The 21,694-nt window shown below is 35.9% G+C and overlaps 2 protein-coding genes across 2 annotated transcripts; both read right to left on the reverse strand.

The window, feature by feature from the left end:
* Positions 1-624: 624 nt before the first annotated feature.
* Positions 625-5,972, reverse strand: LOC140330949 (glyoxylate/hydroxypyruvate reductase B-like). The gene is made up of 5 exons (XM_072411573.1): positions 5,597-5,972; positions 3,290-3,461; positions 3,021-3,199; positions 2,225-2,321; positions 625-1,348 (listed from the first exon to the last, which is right to left on the reverse strand). Exons 1-5 carry the CDS (start codon positions 5,970-5,972, stop codon positions 1,192-1,194), a joined length of 981 nt encoding a protein of 326 aa, XP_072267674.1. The 3' UTR covers positions 625-1,191.
* Positions 5,973-11,236: 5,264 nt separating this feature from the next.
* LOC140330951 (glyoxylate/hydroxypyruvate reductase B-like) lies at positions 11,237-21,688 on the reverse strand. Its single transcript, XM_072411576.1, has 6 exons — positions 19,168-21,688; positions 17,470-17,850; positions 13,967-14,138; positions 13,661-13,839; positions 12,105-12,201; positions 11,237-11,451 (listed from the first exon to the last, which is right to left on the reverse strand). Exons 2-6 carry the CDS (start codon positions 17,843-17,845, stop codon positions 11,295-11,297), a joined length of 981 nt encoding a protein of 326 aa, XP_072267677.1. The 5' UTR covers positions 17,846-17,850; positions 19,168-21,688; the 3' UTR covers positions 11,237-11,294.
* Positions 21,689-21,694: the final 6 nt, after the last annotated feature.

The following is a 21,694-nucleotide window of genomic DNA, read 5'->3' on the forward strand; positions in this document are numbered from 1 at the left end:
TGCTATATTTTTACAATTCCAATATATGTTTTAAACAACATACAACAATTTTTGTTTACACCCTTTTTTAGGCAGCAAAGGCTTTATTTCAGATCATTTATGGGTATATTTAACCTGAGCATTTAGGCACTCAAGAAATATGCATCTAGATTCCTGCCCACGCCTGGCAATATTAATTTTGGAATTGATTTTGTGCTTTCTATGGGGCACAACAATAACTTGTAAGCTGCAGTTTTGTAATAGCTTTCTATAAGCGTACTAATTTATGTGGTTTATCACCACATTGAAACTGCTCTTTGAAATCTTCATACAAGTTTAAATAAAATCTAAGGGCTGATTCACAATGACACAAATTGGACAATACGTATCAGGCCTGATCCATTAAAGGTCTCCAAAACTGGAGAAGATACACTGTCATGGGAATTTAGGTGATCTAGCGAACCTTGCGTTAAGTAAGTGGTGCTGTGCAAGTAGCCCCTGGCATCCCGAAATTTGTTATTTTTTCCCAAAACTGATATTTCTGGGTATGCATTCCTGCTGCAGCCAAAATAAGGCTTTCCAACCCTTGTTGTTTATCTCCTTATTTTGTTTATATTATGCAGAATGCACCTGAATATGGTGGAATACATACAGAAGTGTAAGAACAATAAAATCATCAACGTGGACGGTAATAGAGTTCGGAGATACAGCAGACAGACCCTGCTTTTCAACTAACCAAGATATGTAAAAAGAGAGCTGCCTTGATATAATGAGCTGTCATAATTTATTGTATATTACATCTCATGTGAGGGATAACTAAAGTTGTATTCTGGGATCTGATGGATAGATGATACTTTAGAAAACTGACCCCTTCAAAAGTTTTATGAGCCTAAAGCAGACGAGTGTCCAATGAAGGTAGAGCTAGGACAATCCACATTAGGCTACCTTTTGGCTTTAATATTTTCTATGTTACTGACCCAATGAAACAAGCAAGCTGATAATTAAACCAGATTAAACTAATAAATAAGTTCCCAATCTGTACATTAGAATGTAGTTTAACCTTTGGATAAGCCTGACAGCCTGACAAAGAACCAATATTTTCAGAAAATAACTATATAGTTCTCAGTTGTCAGGTTTGTGTTTAAGAATTTTACAAGACACTGGTAAGTTTTCAGCATTTTTTCTATTAATTATGGTTGTTTATTTCAAATATTAAGCGGTAGTTACTACACTGGTTACAGGCAGACCTTTTATAATGTTTTTTGCATCCAGTACAATCTTTTCAGCAACTTTCCTTCTTGTCTTATATGTTGCATTTCCTATATGTGGTGTCAGTATAAGATTCTTCACTGCCAGCAAAGGATGATCTCTGCAGACAAAAAGTAATAAACAGTTGTAATAATAATTTCATAGCAACAATTATATTAGTAGTAAATGTGGTGGTAATATTTTAGTGGAAATTGTAATGACAATAAGAACATTAATAGCATAATATCAAAAATCAAACTACAATACTGTAAAAAAGAATTATAAAAAATAAATTATCAGTTGCACTTAACTGAATTAGTAGTAACTGTGCTGGTAATATTTTAGTAGCAATTGTAATACCAATAACATTGATATCATATCAAAAATCAAACTACAATACTGTAAATAAGAATTATAATTAGGGTTACCTGTTATCTGTTAAAAATATAAATATAAAAAAGTAATATTCAGTTGCACTTAACTAAAAAATGTTTGCTCTTTTTTGCTGCCTTTTTTTTTTTACCTCAAATTTTGACTAACGGTCCCCCTTTTTGGGATAAGAAAATCCCAGTTTGGGAGCAACCTTACCAACAGTTCTCTATATTATTAGGATCTGAGAAGTTCCTTAGATCCATCACCTCTCATGACTAAACCTTTCTATTTTATAAAGGCATATTGTACTTTACTGGTGAGAAAGGTAGGTTTGTCTTGGTGCACCGTACCACATGTTGATTCCCAGTATCACCAACAATAGTAATAGTTCTTGTGATATTAGTAAAAAAAAATAGTAATGAACAAGTAGTAGTAACAGAATATTTATAGGAATGGTCATATTATTAACATATTCTGATTATCACAAGCCAGCCTGACCAATAAATACCATTGTGTTTTTCCTATAGCTAGCTAATTTGTAATACCAGTGAAAATGTTGTCTAGTGCAACCATAGCTAGACACTGGTAAATAACCTGCATAAAATTCAGCATCCCGGTACCTTACCTCGGTAGGATTTCTGGATATGTGACATCTAGAGCTGCTGCTTTAATTACTCCACAATTCAGGGCATCTACCAAGGCATCCTGATCAATTACTTGTCCTGAAATAAACAGTAGCTTATAAAGCTATAGATTTAATTAAATTTATAGTTAGAGTAGGTTAGATTCACACCTGTGCATTTGCATGTGTTATAACACTTCTTTACCCAGTGATATACTGTAGCATTGCTTCCAGATTAGAAATACTCATCATTTAGGTGCAGTGTGAATTGGAAAAATGCTGTATATAGCATTTGAAATGTGTTTTTATCACAGAAATTAATGTAGACATATGAAATGTGGGTAAAACATGTTAACAGAAAAAACATGTATGAAATGTCAAAAAAAAGGAAGGAAATAGCTTTTTTTTAAACTAAGAGTGTAATTTCCTTTGAAGTGCAGCTTATTAAAGCATAACTTACACTTTTTCACTTACCATTAAAAGGCCTCAAACCAATACAATTAAAAAAAAAGGCCTAAAACAATGTATATACAGCATCTAGCTTCTATTTCGGGCTCGCCATTCTGTCCCATGTTCCTATCTTTTTCATTTAATTAAAAATAAAATTAAAACTATTGCATTGTGGCCTGCAACTTTTATTCCAATATCAACAGCGGCCCCAGATGAAAAAAGGTTGGGCACCACTCTTTTAAACAATACACATTTATATAGAGAATTAATATTTGACACTAATTCAAATTTTATTTATTAATAAATCCGTAGGAAATGTTTATTTGTATAAAGAAATTGCTGGATGTACCTCGACTAATATTGATAAGAGTTGCAGTGGGCTTCATCAGCCGAAGCTGCTCCTGTCCGATCAAATGATGGGTTTCTGGAGTCAGGTTCACCACAACCATCACAAAATCACTCCTTTGGAGCAAGTCAGCCATCTTACTGCAGTACTCAGCACCCACAGCCAATTCTTCCTCCATAGCTCTATTATATATAATAAAGGAAATTATTTCTGAACAAAAATCTGTAGCATTCATTGTATAACAGTTCTGATTACATGAAAAGACATCTCACCTTCTCTTCCTGTTATGGTATAGAATGTTCATTCTAAAAGCTTTGGCACGTTGAGCTATACAGTAGCCAACACCGCCCATTCCAATAATGCCAAGAGTTGCTTCAGTGATGTCATCACCCAGCCAGTTAAAATCAATATTTTTTGTGTCTGGTGAACATAAAATTCTGTGACCTAAAGAATAAATATGATATGGTTAAATGGGAAATACTTTAATACATCAAGATGCCCAAGCACAATATTTTAGAACCCACAATCACTGTGACCTAAAGGGCCACTTGTCTTGTATGTACACCTAATTTCATATAAGCTTTATCTTCTTATTGAAATGCCAAAAATAATTATGAATATTTTTAAATCCACACCTGCCAAAATAAAATAAAAACTGGTGATAATGCTATAACGGTGCTTGTTTAAGCATTTAGGGTTAAAAGGGAAAACAACTCAAAGGAAGAGTGATCCTCTGGACACAGTTCTAATCCTGTCTGGGCTTTAACATTGTTTGCCTGTCTGGGCTTTTTATTTCCTTTGATTGGATTCATCTTTATCTGGATGGGCTTTTGCGGGCTCTTCAATCCTGGATGCGCTTCTGCTGGGATGATTTCTGATCCTTAGAGCATTTGAAAATTGGCCCTTTTGTTATTCAGCCCAGTAGTGTTCTGCTGTTTCTGCACCCCTGGCATCGCTACATCTGTCTTGTGTAATCTTGAAACTACAGGTTCAACTTTGTTATCCTACTTTCATTGTTATATATGATCTCTGCCAATCATCCCTACGCATCAAATGAACACCCCCCCTTCACTGTACAATGAATTTGTGAGAGATTTTTACTTTGAAGGGGTGATTTATTGTTTCAAAAGTTACTGATAATATTGAGATCTATTACCCATAGCTATATTGATGCTGATCTGTTTTTATTGTAGCACATTGTTTTAAAATGGTTGAAATTAAATGTTCTTGTATAATTTTGTACCTAAGTAAGCACTTGAAAGTCCTGCTTTTCTGAACCCCTCAGTCCTTGTTCTTCTAAAATAATCCTCGATTTTGTGGGTTTTTTTTGTTCTTGTTGACTCTTGTTTATTGTTTAAATGGTTTGGGGCCAATACTTTTATTCAAATATAATTGCAATGTTTGCCTTCAAGCCAATTTCAAGCTGTCATTCAAATGTCTCTAGACTTTGATATATTTTGTGCTAATCAGTTAGGAACGTTGCGTGTATGATGTAAGCTGTAAAAAACATAAATGTAACTACCATAAACAGTCGTTACCTTGAACCTTCTCCTCTACTGTAGCCATTCTGCTACTACAATTACCATTCCTTGGCTGTTTCTACCTATATGACCCCTGCAGTGATAACGTTGTAACAATATATATCATTAAAACATACTTAACTAGTTTTTTGAAAATGCATATCATAAGACTTTTTTTTATCTCCAAATAACTTAGGTTAAACAGCCTCATAATTGTAAAAATGTATGTATTTTATCATACAAAAGGCTTTATTTTTAAATCAGGGAATCAGACATGAGGGAATGTCAAATTCCCTGTTTTATAAATAGAATGAAGGATCAACAAGACTTAACACAACATGCCTTAATGTACAAAAGTGTCCCCTAACATGATTCTTTGGGCTTGATTTAATAAAGCTCTCCAAGGATGGAGAGGATACACTTTTATCAGTGAAACTGGGTGATCCAAAAAATCTGATATGGATCTAGTCCGGGATAGAAAACATTTGCTAAAAATTGCAAATGACTTTAAGAAATCCATTCCAGGTTTGCTGGGTTACCTAGGTTCACTGATGAAGGTGTACCATCTCCAGCCTTGGAAAGCTTTAATAAATCAGGCCCTTTATCCTTGTTACAAGGCTAATTCAACTATTCAAATAAATTACCAGCCACAAGGAAAACTACTATCTTTATTGGGTCAACTGATTCCCATGTGTAAGAGGGGCAATAAGGCAGAATTACTATGATGTACAGAAAAATCAGGTATCACAAAACTCCAAATATGCTTCATGTATATAAAAGACAACATATTTATATACATGTTTCCTGTGTACTGTTTTCTCTATATAACCCATTTCTTTAGTATGTGTTATGTTTAAAAAACAATAAAACTAATGTACCCAGCAGGTAGGCTGGGTTCCCTAAATGTATTTGAACATCACTTGTCATATGACAGTACCCTAAGTTTTTGGGACATTGGATAGCTTTCCAGCCAATATAGATAACTTATTAGATCACAATAAAGTGCAGAAATTAGAAACAGAATAAAAATGTGTACATGGCACAGCACAGATATCTTACCTTCTACTAAATTTCGGGCAGATGCAAGCATAAGAGCCATTCCCATATCTGCAGTGGCATCATTTCCTACACCTGGTGTATTGGTGACTTTGATATTATAACTTGATATCATTTTCAGATCCAAATGATCAACGCCTGCGCCAGAGCTTGATATCACTTTAAGGTTGGGAAGAGAATCTAGAAGTTCCTTGGTCACTACAGGCAGGTGCCTCCACAACAAAAGGGCTTCTACCTTTGGGGCATATAGCTCCTTGTTGTTGTTAAGCTCCTCTAAGTACACAATATGGAAGTGGTGTTTTACAATGCTTTCATAATATTTTGGAAAGCCCAGAGACCCTCCGCTGTACGATAACAGTGCATAGGGAAGTTCCTCCATTTCTTCTACAAAATATATGGAAAGCAATTATTAGCATATGTCTGTCTGAACCCATAAAGAAAAATGTAATATATTGCATTTTACCAGTCCCTGGAGATGGTGGTTGCTGCTTCATTAGTTTATTTTTTCTCGAGTTGAACATTTAAGTTAATACAGAAAATACAAATTGAGCATGCCAGAAATGCAGCGTCCTTATTAGGCTATGTACACATGGTGCAATGTTACTAGTGTGATATTGGTCTCAGGGCTGATATCAGATGAGAATCTGGTGTGTGTACAGCACTCTTTGTACATTGTCCATAGACGATAGACAACGAATGATGGTAATGCAAGTGAATGGGAGAGAGCAGAGCGGGGTGCCACTCCATCATTCTCCCCCATCCCCTCTCTATAGAGCAGAACGACACTGTATGTACAGCACCCTTTCATGCATCGTGTAGTCGTTTGTCGTTGGAAATGATTGTGAAAGATCCTTTCCAACGACAATTATTGCATGTCTACTTAGCCTTATACCTATAAGCTAAGACATCCTAAACAATGTTATCTCGTTTTGATTAACTACAAGTCCCATCAATCTATCATGTATTGGAGCTCAAAAAAGACTCTCTAACTTGTTTGACAACCATGGCTTCCTTCAAAGGTACAATGGAGAAGTGATCTTTTTGGATCGCACAGCCTTTAACATAGAAAACAAAGCACACAGTTGCTTGTATAGCTAGGGCCAGATTCCTAAAATTTTAGCCCATAGGCAAGAGAATCTATCAGGCATTTGAAACTTTTCTTGTAAAGATCCTGCGTAAAAGCAGATATTGTTAAACGATTACATTTCATAGCCAGAAAAAGATTTTCTATAAGGTGCTCTGAACTTGAATTCACTTTGTTGTAAAGACATGAATTCCTTAACTTTGCGGCTAAACTCAACTAACCCAACAAGGTAAACTTTAGTAGAGGCCTTAGTAAAGCTCAATGGAATAGCCACCTTCCCAGTTTGGTGGTGCTCTGCAGTAAAGGTGCATTATTTATGGTGTTAGGGTGCCATTCCAAATAATACATACACAATGCATTGTAGTACTCTGCCATAAAATGTGCACTACTACACAAGCTACCAAAATGTGTGTGGGGGTCCTGAAGATTCACCACCATATCAGGATTTGCATACAAAAAGTAGAACGTACACAAATAAGGCTGACACCTAATTTAAAGCCACAAGAATAGTGGCAGCCATACCAAAGAATGGCTATAAATGATACAAATGAATGATGTGGTTATTGCTTGTTATTAAGCAGGAAACTGGTAGAAAAATCACCTAACAAGGGCGTTTTTCATTGTCTGTGTAAGGCGTGTATTATGGGGACTCAAAGCACTAAAGCAATTCATTCAAGGATTGCTCGATGTGTCTGTCCGCCCTTCTACAATTCAAAACAGATAAAGCCAGCCTAAAAACATATAAATGCACTGGTTATCTAACGTGGAGACTAAATTCATATGTATAAATAAATCCTTAAAATCTGTAGCTATGAACTTAGAAAAGTACAATAAAGAGACAAAGTTCAGCTGTACATACCTTACCCACAGTTCTCTCTCGTCTGACACTGTAATGCATTGCTGAAGAAGGAAAAAATTGCTGACAAGCAAATAATTAGTTACTTAGCCAGTTATATAGGATTCTTACCAAGACATTTTGCAAACAGAAATGTTCTTGTAACACAATATTCACAGCTCAATAGACTGCATACATCTGTAATGCACTATGCAGTCATCATTAAAGAGATGACATAATAATAAGCCATTATTTGTACAGCAGCTGTACCTAACATTTTTGTCACCTTGGCCATATTATTCTTAATGACCCCCTCCCCATCCTCCTTGTGTAAAAACTACATTTCCCTCTTGTAATGTAGTACCTTAAATGAAGAGGTATCATATTGTATTGCTGGTCAATGGAGAAGTACCCACTTATATTGATGATGGCAAATTTCCCTATACATACAAGACCATTACATCGACTTTGGAAAAGTGACCCTTACATTGGTGCTACAGGTGTATCCTTTTTATTGGTTTATCTTTTGTATTGGTTTATCAGTTGAAAAATGCTCTATTGCATTGATGGCTAATGGCAAGAATGCTTCATATATAGGTGATTTGTGAAAAGGATCTGTCTTACATTAGTAGGTAAGTGGCAAAAAGAAAGCCTTTTACATTGGTGGTAAGTGAAAACAAAATGCAACATATATTTAGCTTAGTGGGAGGAAGAATGTCCCTAAAACTGACCAGAACTCAACATTCTCACTTTACATAAAAGTTTACAATCTTAATCTTGGATGTGCGCAGAACAATCATTTTTTTTATTAAGGGAAAGAAATGCAGATCTCACGCAAACACAGTGAGATCCACTTCCTTTTTTTCCCCTTTATAGAGGGCTACGTTGGTGATGTGCCAAAGAAGACAGGAAGAGGATGCAAGAGAAGACTGAAGATGGCGTCGGCGTTCAACATCCTCTTGCATATCTTTCATTCTGCACTTCACTAAACCAAAAAATTTATTAATCCGAATACCTCTCACATGATATATTCTGACACCTAACACTCCAGGTTTGCCAGGGAAAGTTACGGTTTTCCTTTCATTTTAACTTTTTGCATTTTTGTTGTTATAAAGGTATTTTTAAATTCCTTCTGCAAGTTACTGGAAAGAACAGGGTTGCGCTTAGTTATGTAGCCAGTACAGATTGTGTCTGTCCATTGAGTTATAATTGCTCTTATATAGCTGTGATATATGCTTGGGTAGCCAGTTAGGTGTGTTTTAAACAAGAACACACTTTGGATTGTAAAAAAAAGCCTACTTTAATATCTTTCATTTCAGTTGGAGGTAATCTTTCCCTGATGCTCACTTGAAATTGCAGTTTTATATCAAAATGCACATTAACTTACACAAAAACTCTAGTATGATGACTTATTTTCTTTTTATACATTTACATAAACTATATTAGTAATTGTTAGTCATTGTGATTGGTATTTTTAATAAAAGACAACATTGTTCTGACTACTGGTGGCTAATACTGTTACATATAAACCATTCTATGTTTTGGTATTATTCACGCATATGTTACATTTTCACAATTCCAATATATGTTTTAAACAACATATAGAAAATTATTGTTTACACACTTTTTTTTAGCAGCAAAGGCTTTATTTCAGATCATTTATGAGTAGATTTAACCTAAGCATTTTCATAAGCATTTAGGAATATGCATCTCGAGGTATTTGCATCTAGATTCCTGCCTACACCTGGCAATAATCGAGTTTGGAAATGATTTGGTGCTTTCTATGGGGCACGGCAGAAACTTGTTAGCTACAGTTTTGTAATTACTTTCTATAAGCATACTAATTTATGTGGTTTATCACTACAATAAATGTGCTCTTTGAAATATTTATACAAGTTTAATCAAAATCAAAGAAATCTTATCAGACTTGATTTACTAAAGCTTTTCAAAACTGGAGAAGACTGTCTTGGGAATATAGGTGACCCACGAACCTGGAATGGATCTGCTCAAGGATTAAAATCATTTGCCATCTATCTCAAGGTTCTGAACTCCAAAGAAAACTATGTGAACATGGAGGGCCTGGAAATGGAAGGGCACATTGCCTTAGGTAAGTGTGCTGTGCACACATTATGGCAAGTAGCCCCTGGCATCCCGAAATTTGTTATTTTTCACAAAACTGATATTTCTAAGTATGCATTTCTGCTGTGGCCAAAAAGAGGGTTTCCATCCCTTGTTGATGATCTCTTTAAGAGTAAGAATAATGATGACATCAACGTGGACAGTAATAAAGCAGGTCTTGCTTTTCAACTAACCAAGACATGTAAAAAGCCATGGGCCTACCATACTACTTTACCTGCTATTTGCCAAGCCAATATATTAAATTAACCATATACCATATGTCAAAGTATCATATAAAGTTTTTACAGTACAAGCCATGTGGGTATATTTGCATCCAGATTAATTAAACCTATATTCTCCACAAATTATGCATGTTTCTCAAAGCCATATTCCTTAAGATGGCCATACATTAGTTTATGGGTATACAACTAGTGTAAAGGATTGATATCTTTCAGATGCCTATAAGTCACCTGGTTACCACTGCACATCTCTCAACTAGCCTAATCTTTGCTGGGACCACTAATACTAGGAAGCTGAGTTACTTTATTAGTGGTCATTAAAAGGGGGACTGGAATAATTTAGTTGGAGCTGGAATTGTAAATGAATGCTGTCATATTGATCAATCGTCGAATAGGAATGCCCTATTCACATTAGATTTTATATTTACATCTAATAGAAATAATGACCAGCTTATGGCCAGCACTACTTATCTTTTAAGGAAGTGCTCCCCCACCCCTAGGCCGCGGTCCGGTGCCGGTGCCGGTTTGTGGCTGGTGTGTTGGGGCCGCAAATGACAGAAGGCAGAAGTGCTGGCAGCTGTAGCGCCAAGGCCCTCCTTATACTGCTCTAAAGCTAACGACGGTGTGACAGCAGGATTTCTTATGCAGGAGCTGCTGAGAATAGCAAAGCAATGATTGTAAAGCTTACACTTCTCAGCCATTCCCAGCAGCTCTGCCACCTGACAGCACACCAGCTCTCATACACTACTCTGATATTCTCAGCTAGAGTGCTGACAGGAGGCCGAGCTGCTCAGAATAGCAAAGTAGTGTAAGCTGTACATATACTGGGCTGTGGGAAAATGTTATTCTGTTACCGGGCCCTGCTGTCTGAAAGGTTGGAGACCACTGCTTTAAAGTATCTATTGTCCTATTGTAACGCATTTAAGCTTCATTGATTGAGTATTACATCTCATGTGAGGGATAACTAAAGTTGTAACCTGGGATCCAATGGATAGATGATACTTTGGAAAACTGACCCCTTCAAAAGCTCTATAAGCCTAATGCAGATAGGTGTGCAATAAGGGTAAATAATAAATAATAAAGCTAAGCTTTATTACCTAAATAATAGGTAATAAAGCTATGACAATCCACAATAACAAATTAGGCTACTTTATGGCTTTAATATTTACAATGTCGCTGACCCAATAAAACAAGCAAGCTGATCATTAAACCAAATTAATAAATAAGTTCGTAATCTGTACGTTTTTTCTGTAATTTAGAATGTAGTAAAGCCTGAAAGCCAAAGAACCAGTATTTTCAGAAAAGGTCAATAATAACTATATAGTTTTCAGTTCAAGTTTGTTTTTAAGAATTTTACAGGACACTGGTTTAAATTTTTTCCTTTATTAATAGATGTTCTTTTCAAATATGCAAGGTCATTATTAATTAAGCGGTAGTTACTACACTGGTTACAGGCAGACCTTTTATAATGTTTTTTGCATCCAGTACAATCTTTTCAGCAACTCTCCTTCTTGTCTTATATGTTGCATTTCCTATATGTGGTGTCAGTATAAGATTCTTCACTGCCAGCAAAGGATGATCTCTGCAGACAAAATGTGATAAACAGTGGTAATATTAATTTCATAGCAACAATTATATTAGTAGTAACTGTGGTGGTAATACTTTAGTAGAAATTGTAATAACAATAACAACATTAATAATATCATATCAAAAATCAAACTACAATACTGTAAATAAGAATTATAATTAAGGTTACCTGTCATCTGTTAAAAATATAAATATAAAAAAATAAAGTATCAGTTGCATTTAACTGAAAAAATGATTGTTTTTTTTTTTTTTTTTTGCTGCCTTTCTCCTTTTTTTACCTAAAATTTTCACCAACGGTCCCTCTTTTTGGGATGAGAAAATCCCAACAGTTCTCTATAATATTAGTATCTGAGAAGTTCCTTAGATCCGTCACCTCTCCTGACTAAACCCTTCTATTTTATAAAGGAATATTGTACTTTACTGGTGAGAAAGGTAGTTTTGGTTTGTTTTAGTGCACTTTACCACATGTTGATTTTCAGTATCACCAACATTAGTAATAGTTCTTGTCATAGTAGTAAAAAAAAAGTAAAAAGTAGTAGTAACAGAATATAAATAGCAAAAGTAATAACAGTGAAAATGTTCTATAATGCAACCATAGCTAGACACTGGTAAATAACCTGCATGAAATTCAGCATCCCGGTACCTTACCTCGGTAGGATTTCTGGATATGTGACATCTAGAGCTGCTGCTTTAATAACTCCACAATTCAGGGCATCTACCAAGGCATCCTGATCAATTACTTGTCCTGAAATAAACAGTTGCTTATAAAGCTATAAGTGTATTTGCATGTGTTTTAACACTTCTTTAGTTAGTGATATAACATTGCTTCCAGATTAGAAATACTCATCATTTAAGTGCAGTGTGGTTTGGAGAAATGCTGTATATAGCCTTTGAAATTTGTTTTTATCACAGAAATTAATGGAGACATATGAAATGTGTGTAAAACATGTTAACAGAAAAAAAAATGTATGAAATGTCAAAAGGTCAGGAAATAGCTTCTTTTAAACTAAGAATGTAATGCTCATTAAAAGCGTAACTTTGTGAAAAAATTTTCACTTACCTTTAAAAGGCCTGAAACATATACAGGTAGTATCCAGGTACATACATAGATAGGGACTGTAGGTTTGTTCTTAAGTTGAATTTGTATGTAAGTCGGAACAGTTACATTATTTTAATGAATGCAATTAGGACAGATGTTTGTTTCAACATAATAATTAGGCAGCATGGTGACAGTTACTGTATAAAATCCTCACTGTGAGTTAATCACAAACAAAGCAAAAAAAAAAAAATTTATGGAGCCCAGACATTTATTAACTTCTGGATCAAGCTGTGCTTTGATATGCAAAAAGAAACAACTACAGAGTTTGTCTTGTCTAAAGAGTTACAAGATGTTACAGAAGAGCTCAGCTTTAGCTTTGTTTAGCAAAAGATTTCTTCTGCAAGTAATGCAAACCACCCCCCTTCCCCTATCAAGCCTCCATCCTGCACAGAAACGAGCAGGGAAGCCTGGTTCGTATCTAGGAGTCATCCATATGTCGGATGTCCTTAACTCAGGGACTACCTGTACAATTATGAAAAAAAAGAAGAAGACCTTAAACAATGTTCTCACAGCGCCCAGCTTCTTTTGGGGGCTCGTCATTCTGTGGTGCCATGCTGCTATCTTTTACCTTCCTCCTCCTGGGTTCTTAATGACATTACTCTCATTAGATCTCGCACTGCTTAGGAGCAAGATTGGATGGAATGTCTTCCTTCAAATGTAAAAAAAACAGGGTAAATCTGGCTCTGCGCATGTGTGACATCAAGCAATTGTTTTTTTTTACATTTGAGAAAAGTCCCTTATGACGCAGTGCCCATTCTCTGCGGAGAGGGAGCAGCCTGCAGCTTCCAGGTATATGGGATGTTAGTATCCGAGGAGGCTGCAGGTTTCCTTGTTAGTCCTTAACGAAACACCAGTAATGATGGAAGAGGAGATTTTCGAAAAAAAAAGTTTTATACTTTTTTTCATACATGAACCTGTATCCCTGTGTATTTTAAACTTACTTTTAAATTCACAGCTGTAAATCCACACTTAATAGCAAAACAAATACATATTTTAAACAATACACAATTATATACAGAATTAGTAATGGACACTAATCCAATATTTATTTATTATTAAATCAGTAAAAAAAAGTTTATTTGTATATAGAAATTGCTGGATGTACCTCGACTAATATTGATAAGAGTTGCAGTGGGCTTCATCAGCCGAAGCTGCTCTTGTCCAATCAAATGATGGGTTTCTGGAGTCAGGTTCACCACAACCATCACAAAATCACTCCTTTGGAGCAAGTCAGCCATCTTACTGCAGTACTCAGCACCCACAGCCAATTCTTCCTCCACAGCTCTGTTATATATAATAAAGGAAATTAATTCTGAACAATTTATTTTAAAAAATCTGTAGCATTCAAAATACAGTTATGATTGTTCCACCCATTGTATAACAGTTCTGATTACATGAAAAGACATCTCACCTTCTCTTCCTGTTATGGTATAGAATGTTCATTCTAAAAGATTTGGCACGTTGAGCTATACAGTAGCCAACACCGCCCATTCCAATAATGCCAAGAGTTGCTTCAGTGATGTCATCACCCAGCCAGTTAAAATCAATATCTTTTATGTCTGGTGAACATGAAATTCTGTGACCTAAAAAATAAGAATGATATAGTTAAACAAGAAATACTTTACTACATCAAGATGCTGAAGGACAATATTTTAGAACCCACAATCACTGTGACTTAAAGGACCATTTGTAAACTTGTAAACCTAATTCGATATAAGCTGTATCTTCATAATGAAATGTCAAAAATAATTATGAATATTTTTAAATAAACAGCCTCGTAAATTAAAATAAAAACTGGTGATAATGCCATAACGGTGCTTGTTCAAGCATTTATTGTTAAAAGGGACAATACTCTTGTGAGCTGGTTCAGTGTAGTCCAGTAATGCATGAATGTAGACGTAGACGTGGATACAAAGAAAGAGATTTGCAGAACTCTGATGCAATAGGCCTGATTTATTAAAGCTCTCCAAGGCTTGAGAGTATATACTTTCATCAGTGAAACCGGGTGATCCAGCAAACTTGGAACAGGTTCAGGATTAAAAACATTTGTTAACAAATAGCAAATGATTTTTAAGAAATCCATTCCAGGTTTGCTGGATCACCCGGTTTCACCGATTAAAGTGTATCCTCTCCAACCTTGGAGAGCTTTAATAAATCATGCTCAATAAAAGAAGAAAAAGATACAAACTATGTCAAACTAAATGTTACTAAGTTAGTGTTTATTTCTTCATTTATGTAAACCATTTAAAGGACACATACGTCTATATGTTAAATAAACCACATTTATTGTGTAATGTATGAAAAAATTACTTTGAGGTTAATACGGTAGTAAAACAAAAGCTCAAATGTAGTCTTACTGAAGGTGCAGTTTACGTTTAAAACAATATAAAACACATGATTCATGAACGCTCTTCAAGACTAAACTATCATGGAAATATCTGGGTGATCCAGCAAACCTGGAATGGATTACTTAAAAATCATTTGTTATTTGTTGCGTCAATTCTGGACCAGTTCTTTTCCGGGTTTGCTGGATCACCCAGATTCTCTCATGATAGTCTATCTTCAGTCTTGAGGAGTTTTAATGAGTCAGACTGGTTGGGCCTGATTTATTAAAGCTCTGTATGGCTGGAGAGGATACACTTTCATCAGTGAAACTGGGTGATCCAGCAAACCTGAAATGGATTTCTTTAAAGTCATTTGCTAGCAAATGTTTTGAACCCTGGACCAGATCCATTCCAGGTATTCATTCCAGCTTCTCTGTTGAAAGTGTATTCTCTGCAGCTTTGGAGAGCTTTAATAAATCAGGCCCATTGTGTCTGGAAAGGGAACTTTCACTGCATTCAAGATACGTGAAATATTCCTTGCACCTTACAAAGTAAAATTTTACTTTGCTAAGCAAACAGCCCAAACGCCTTTAGAAAATCAACCCCACTATTGATATCATTGCTTTTTATGCTCAGACAGACCTTGAAACTCTCATCTGAGACAATTTTTCTGCAATTACTTCTACAGTTATTCCTGATTTACAGGAAGTACCTGCTACATGCCTGCATGCAGACATATAATCTTATGAAGCTTTATTAATGAAAGATTTAGATGAAGAACATAGTTAACTAAAAAAACTTAAATTTATGTAAATTTTCACATATGGGTATTTCAAACAGCACTTTATTTATTATTGCAAATATAATTGTGATATTTAAACTTTGCGTGTATGATGTAAGCTGTAAAAAACATATTTTACTTACCATGAACAGTAGTTACCTTGAACCTTCTTCTCTACTGCAGCCATTTTGCTACTAAAGTTACCAAACCTTGGCTGTACCTACATATATAACCCATGCAGTGATATATTGTAACAATATATATATATATATATATGTTAGTACAGATACCATTTATTCATGGTGAGATGGGGCATGTTGACAGAATTACTAAATCGATGATCAACAAGCCTTAAAGAAAAAGTAAGCCCAAAACTACCCAAAAAAAAAAAAAAAAAACACACTTACCTTCAATCCAGCAGGCACCAGATGCAGGCACGAGATTGGGTGACATAGGCTGGGGGAAAAAACTGCCAATCTCACTGCGCATGAGTGAGATCGGCAATTTTTCTCTTTTGACAAATAAGCTCCTTCTGGATTGCGCAGCCAAGAGCCTCCCGGGATGCATGATGTAGGTATCCTGGGAGGCTTTGCGCTCTCATTCATTCTCAATCACCTAGACTATCGAGAAATAAGGGGACGGTGCTGCACTCTTTTTTTTCAAAAAAAGGGTGTTGCACTTAAAAAAAAACACAAACCAAAAAAATGTTTACTTTAAATAAAAGGGTTGTCTACCCTTTTATGTAAAGTGAAAATTTTGAGTTTAGGTATGCTTTAACACAACATGCCTTAATGTACAAAAGTGGCCCCTAACATGATTCTTATCAGTGAAGCTGGGCGATCCAAAAAATCTGGAATGAATCAGGTACAGGATTGAAAACATTTGCTAACAAATTGCCAATGACTTTATGAAATCCTATCCAGGTTTTTTGATCCTAGGTGAACCTAGGATCACCTAGGTTCACTGATGGAGGTGAAGGTATAGGGCAGCACAGTGGCTCAGAGGTCAGAACTCTGGCTTTTGCAGCGCCAGGTCTCCAGTTCGAATCTCAGTCAAGACACTACACTATCTGCATGGAGTTTGCATGTTCTCCCCTTGTTTGCATGGGTTTCCTTCCACATACCAAAAACATGCAATTAGATTAATTGGCTTCCCCCCAAGACTGCTAATGACATATGACTTTGGTAGGGATTGTGAGCTCCTTTGAGGGATAATGAGTGACATGACTATGGACTTTGTACAGCACTGAGTTATATAAATACTATGTAATAATAATTATTATTATATCCTTTTCAGCCTTGAAGGGCTTTATTAAATCAGGCCCTTTATCATTGTTACATAAATAATTGAACTATTCAAATAAATTACCAGCCACAAGGAAAACTATTATCTTTATTGGTTCAATTGATTCAAATATGTGAGAGGGTTAATAGGGCAGAATTACTGTAATGTAGAGCAAAAGCAGGAAGTTACCAAATTAGAGGTATCACAAAACTCCAAACATGCTACATGTATATAAAAACACAAAAAGACAATATATTTTTATACATGTTTCCTGTGTACTGTTTTCTCTATATAACCCATTTCTTTACTATGTGTTATATTTAAAAAACAATAATACAAATGTACCCAGCAGGCAGGCTGGGTTCCCGAAACGTATCTAACATCACTTGTCACAGGAGAGTACCCTAAGTTTTTGGGACATTGGATAGCTTTCCAGCCAATATAGATAACTGATTAGATCACAATAAAGAGCAGAAATTAGAAACAGAATAAAAATGTGTACATGGCACAGCACAGATATCTTACCTTCTACTATATTTCTGGCAGATGCAAGCATAAGGGCCATTCCCATATCTGCAGTGGCCTCATTTCCTACACCTGGTGTATTGGTGACTTTTATATTATAACTTGATATCATTTTCAGATCCAAATGATCGACACCTGCTCCAGAGCTTGATATCACTTTAAGGTTGGGAAGAGAATCTAGAAGTTCTTTGGTCACTACAGGCAGGTGCCACCACAACAAAAGGGCTTCTACCTTTGGGGCATATAGCTCCTTGTTGTTGTTAAGGTCCTCTTGGTACACAATATGGAAGTGCTGTTTTACTATGCTTTCATAATATTTTGGAAAGCCCAGAGACCCTCCGCTGTACGATAACAGTGCATAGGGAAGTTCCTCCATTTCTTCTACAAAATATATGGAAAGCAATTATTAGCATATGTCTGTCTGAACCCATAAAGAAAAATGTAATATATTGCATTTTACCAGTCCTTAGAGATGGTGGTTGCTGCTTCATTACTTTATTTTTTCTCAATTTGAACATTTTAGTTAATACAGAAAATACAAATTGAGCATGCCAGAAATGCAGCGTCCTTATTATACCTAAAAGCTAAGACAGCATAAACAATGTTATATCTCTCTTGTAAACTACAAGTCCTATCAATCAACCATGTAATTGTAGAGATCAACATAGACAGTCTAGCTTGTTTGACAACATGGCTCCCTTCATAGATAAAATGGAGAAGTGTTTTTTTTTGGCTTGCATACTCTTTAACAAAGCACACAGTTGCTTGTATAGCTAGGGTCAGATTCCTAATATTTTATCTCATAGGCAAGCAAAGAGAACCTACCAGGCATTTAAAACTTTTTTAAGTAAATGCACTTTGTAAAAGCAGATATTGTAAAAATTTTAAATTTCATAGCCAGAAAAATAAATTCTATAAGATGCTCTAAAATTGGTTTCACTTTGTTCTAAAGGCATGACTTCCGTAACCTTGGGGCTAAACTCCACTGCCCCAACAAGGCAAACTTTAGTAAAGCCCTTAGTAAAAAAAGGAACTCAATGGAATGGCCACTGGCACAGGAGAATTAGCTCCTGCTCAGGAGCTGCATTCTATATGGTGTTAGGATGCCATTCCAAATTATACATACACAATGCATTGTACTCTTCCATAAAATGTGCACTACTGCACACAATGGGCCTGATTTAATAAAGCTCTCCAAGGCTGGAGAGAATACATTTTGATTAGCAAATCTGTAGTGGATTTTCTAAAAGTCATTAGCTATTTGTTAGCAAATGTTTTCTATTCTTGACCAAAACCATTCCAGGTTTGTTGGATCACCCAGCTTCACTGATGAAAGTGTATCCTCTCCAGTCTTGGAGAGCTATATTAAATCAGGCCCAATGTCTGTGTGGGACCTGAAGATTTTCTGGCAGAAAACTGGGGGAAAAAAAATCACCTAACAAAGGTGTTTTCATTGTCTGTGTCAGGCGTGTATTATTAGGAATCACAGCACTAAAGCAAATCATTCAAGGATTACCAGATGTCTCTGTCCGCCCTCCTATAATTTCATAAAGAAATAGCCAGCCTAACAACATATAAATTCACTGGTTATCCAACATGGAAATTAAATTCATATATATGAATAAATCCTTAAACTCTGTAGGTATAAACAAGAACTTAGAAAAGTACAGTAAAAAAGCAAAGTTCAGCCGTACATACCTCAGCCACAGTTATTTCTCTTCTGACACTGTAATGCTTTGCTGAAGAAGGAAAAGGAGTTAATTATTTACTTAGCCAGTTATAAAGGATTCTTTACCAAGACATTTTGCAAACAGAAATGTACTTATATCACAATATTTATAGCTCAACAGATGTATTTGAATGCATACATATGTAATGCACTATGCAGTAATCATCAAAGAGATGACATAATAATAAGCCATTATTTGTGTGGCAGCAGTGATGTACTCAATATTTTTGTCACCTAGGGCATATTATTCTTAATGACCCCCTCCATTCTCTTTGTGTAAAAACTGCCTTGCCCTCTTACAAATATGAAATGTAGTACCTTGAGTGAAGAGGTATCATATTGTATTGCTGGTCATTGGAAAAGTACCCACTTATGTTGATGGTGGCAAGTTTCTCAATACATACATGACCATTACATTGACTTTGGAAAAGTGACCCGTACATTGGTGCTACAGGTGTATCCTTTTTATTAATAGTCAGTTGAAAAAGGGTAGACAACCTTAATTTCGGACATGTGCAGAAGGGGCATTTTTTCCATTAAGGGAAAGAGATGCTCATCTCACGCATTCGCAGTGAGATCGGCTTTCTTTTTTTCCCCCTTTACATCGGCTATGTCACCCGGTATCACACATGCGCAGTGCGAGATCAGGTGATGTGCCATGAAGACAAGAAAAAGATGGAAAAGAAGACTGAAGATGGCGGAGCCCAGCGCTTCCTCACTGCCGGGACAAAGAGGAATTCCAGGACTAGCACCATCGAGGGATCTGCAGGATTAAAGATGTGGAAGAAAAATTAGGTTGTTGCAATGGAGGTTAAATAAATAATAACACATGACATAGTAGCACTGTGCCAATATTTTTTTAACAAAGGCTAAGTAAAAGTGCAGAAGAAGTATGTGAAAAATTAAGTAGCATCCAGGTGCTGCACTTGATTTATTGACCATTAACAAGTATGACCACTACTATAAAAGTAACTACAATTACCTTAGAGAAGCAAAAGCTTACTGTGTGCATAAACATAGGTTAAAAAAGGGAAAATAGAACATGGTAGACTGTGTTATGAAGTACTATATTGCTGTGGATGTATTTTGTAAAACTTGTCTAATATGCTTACAGAATCACCAAAGTACCTACCAAACATACCGCAAACTCTTATCCATTTCAGCAAAGCATTTATTCTAATAAATAAAAGTATAAAACACAGGGGGCCTGATTTATGAAAGCTCTCGGAGGCTTGGAGGATACACTTTCATCAGTGAAGCTGGGTGATCCAGCAAACTCGGAAAGGATTTCTTCAAGGTCATTTGCTATTTGTTAGCAAATGTTTTCAATCCTGGACCAGATCAATTCCACGTTTGCTGGATCACTCAGCTTCACTAATGAAAGTGTATCCTCTCCAGCCTCTGAGAGCTTTAATAAATCAGGCTAAGTTTCTCAACCAGGGTTCTGTGGAACCCTAGGATTGCAATGAGCAGTTTGTGCCTCTCAGATCAGTTACCACTGACACCAATGATTTTTTTGGATATCACTAGGTGGCATTCTTCCTACTGACCACCACAATATTGTACTGTGAGTTGTGGATTTAGTAACTATAGCAGGGTTCCCTGAAGATATTGAAGATATTTCAAGGGTTACATGTAACAAAGGTCAAGAAACACTGTTATATAACATGAAGTCATTTGAAAAGGATGCATAGAAGGATGTGTAAATAACAAGTTATGACCTATCGGCAGAAACATTGCAATCTCTGTTTTGTTTTAGGCAACTTGCCAGAGATAGTACAAGGACAGCTGTCCTCATGTGCCCTTGCTAAATGGATCTGACAGTTCTTGTAACATTCAGAAGGAAATAATAGCAGCAGCTCTGATCTGTGTGCTTAATTGCTAGGGATATCATAATCTCTTATGGTAATGGGTATAGGGTACTATGTACTATGTAAACCAAATTCCACAAGACCTTTTCATGGATAGGACGAGGGACATACACGCTAACTGCTTCATTTTCTATCCAGGAAAATCCCAAACCTTTTAAAGGGTTAAAAAGGGGGACCCTACACTTTTTTTTGGATTCTATTTACAAATAATAAAAAAACATTAGTTTTAACCTATCCTACAACCGAGTTATAAATAAATCATATTATTTACATTGTATTATTTTGCACTATGTCACCCAGTCTATTATAACCTATTCGGTTCATGCAGTAGAATTTATCAAGGTGTGATAGTGTCAGAATTACAGAAATGTTTCTGATCGACTTTAGAAACAAACATATTGTATGTGTAAGCATTGGGATGCCAATGAAGGACATTCTCATGATAATTAACCCCTTGATTGCTATTTGAACTTTTTTTGTCCCCTATACCTCCGCCCCCTGCTGTCTGATTGTATTATTCATTCATTTCCATCATTTATACAGACTGCCGAGTCGGTCTTCGCTCTTGCCTGCCCCCTGCAGGATTATCTGCACGGCTCAGTGCTGCCTTATCATTTAGTAGAGA

The sequence above is a fragment of the Pyxicephalus adspersus genome, chromosome 5 (assembly GCF_032062135.1).
Source record: "Pyxicephalus adspersus chromosome 5, UCB_Pads_2.0, whole genome shotgun sequence".
Taxonomy (NCBI): Eukaryota; Metazoa; Chordata; class Amphibia; order Anura; family Pyxicephalidae; genus Pyxicephalus; species Pyxicephalus adspersus.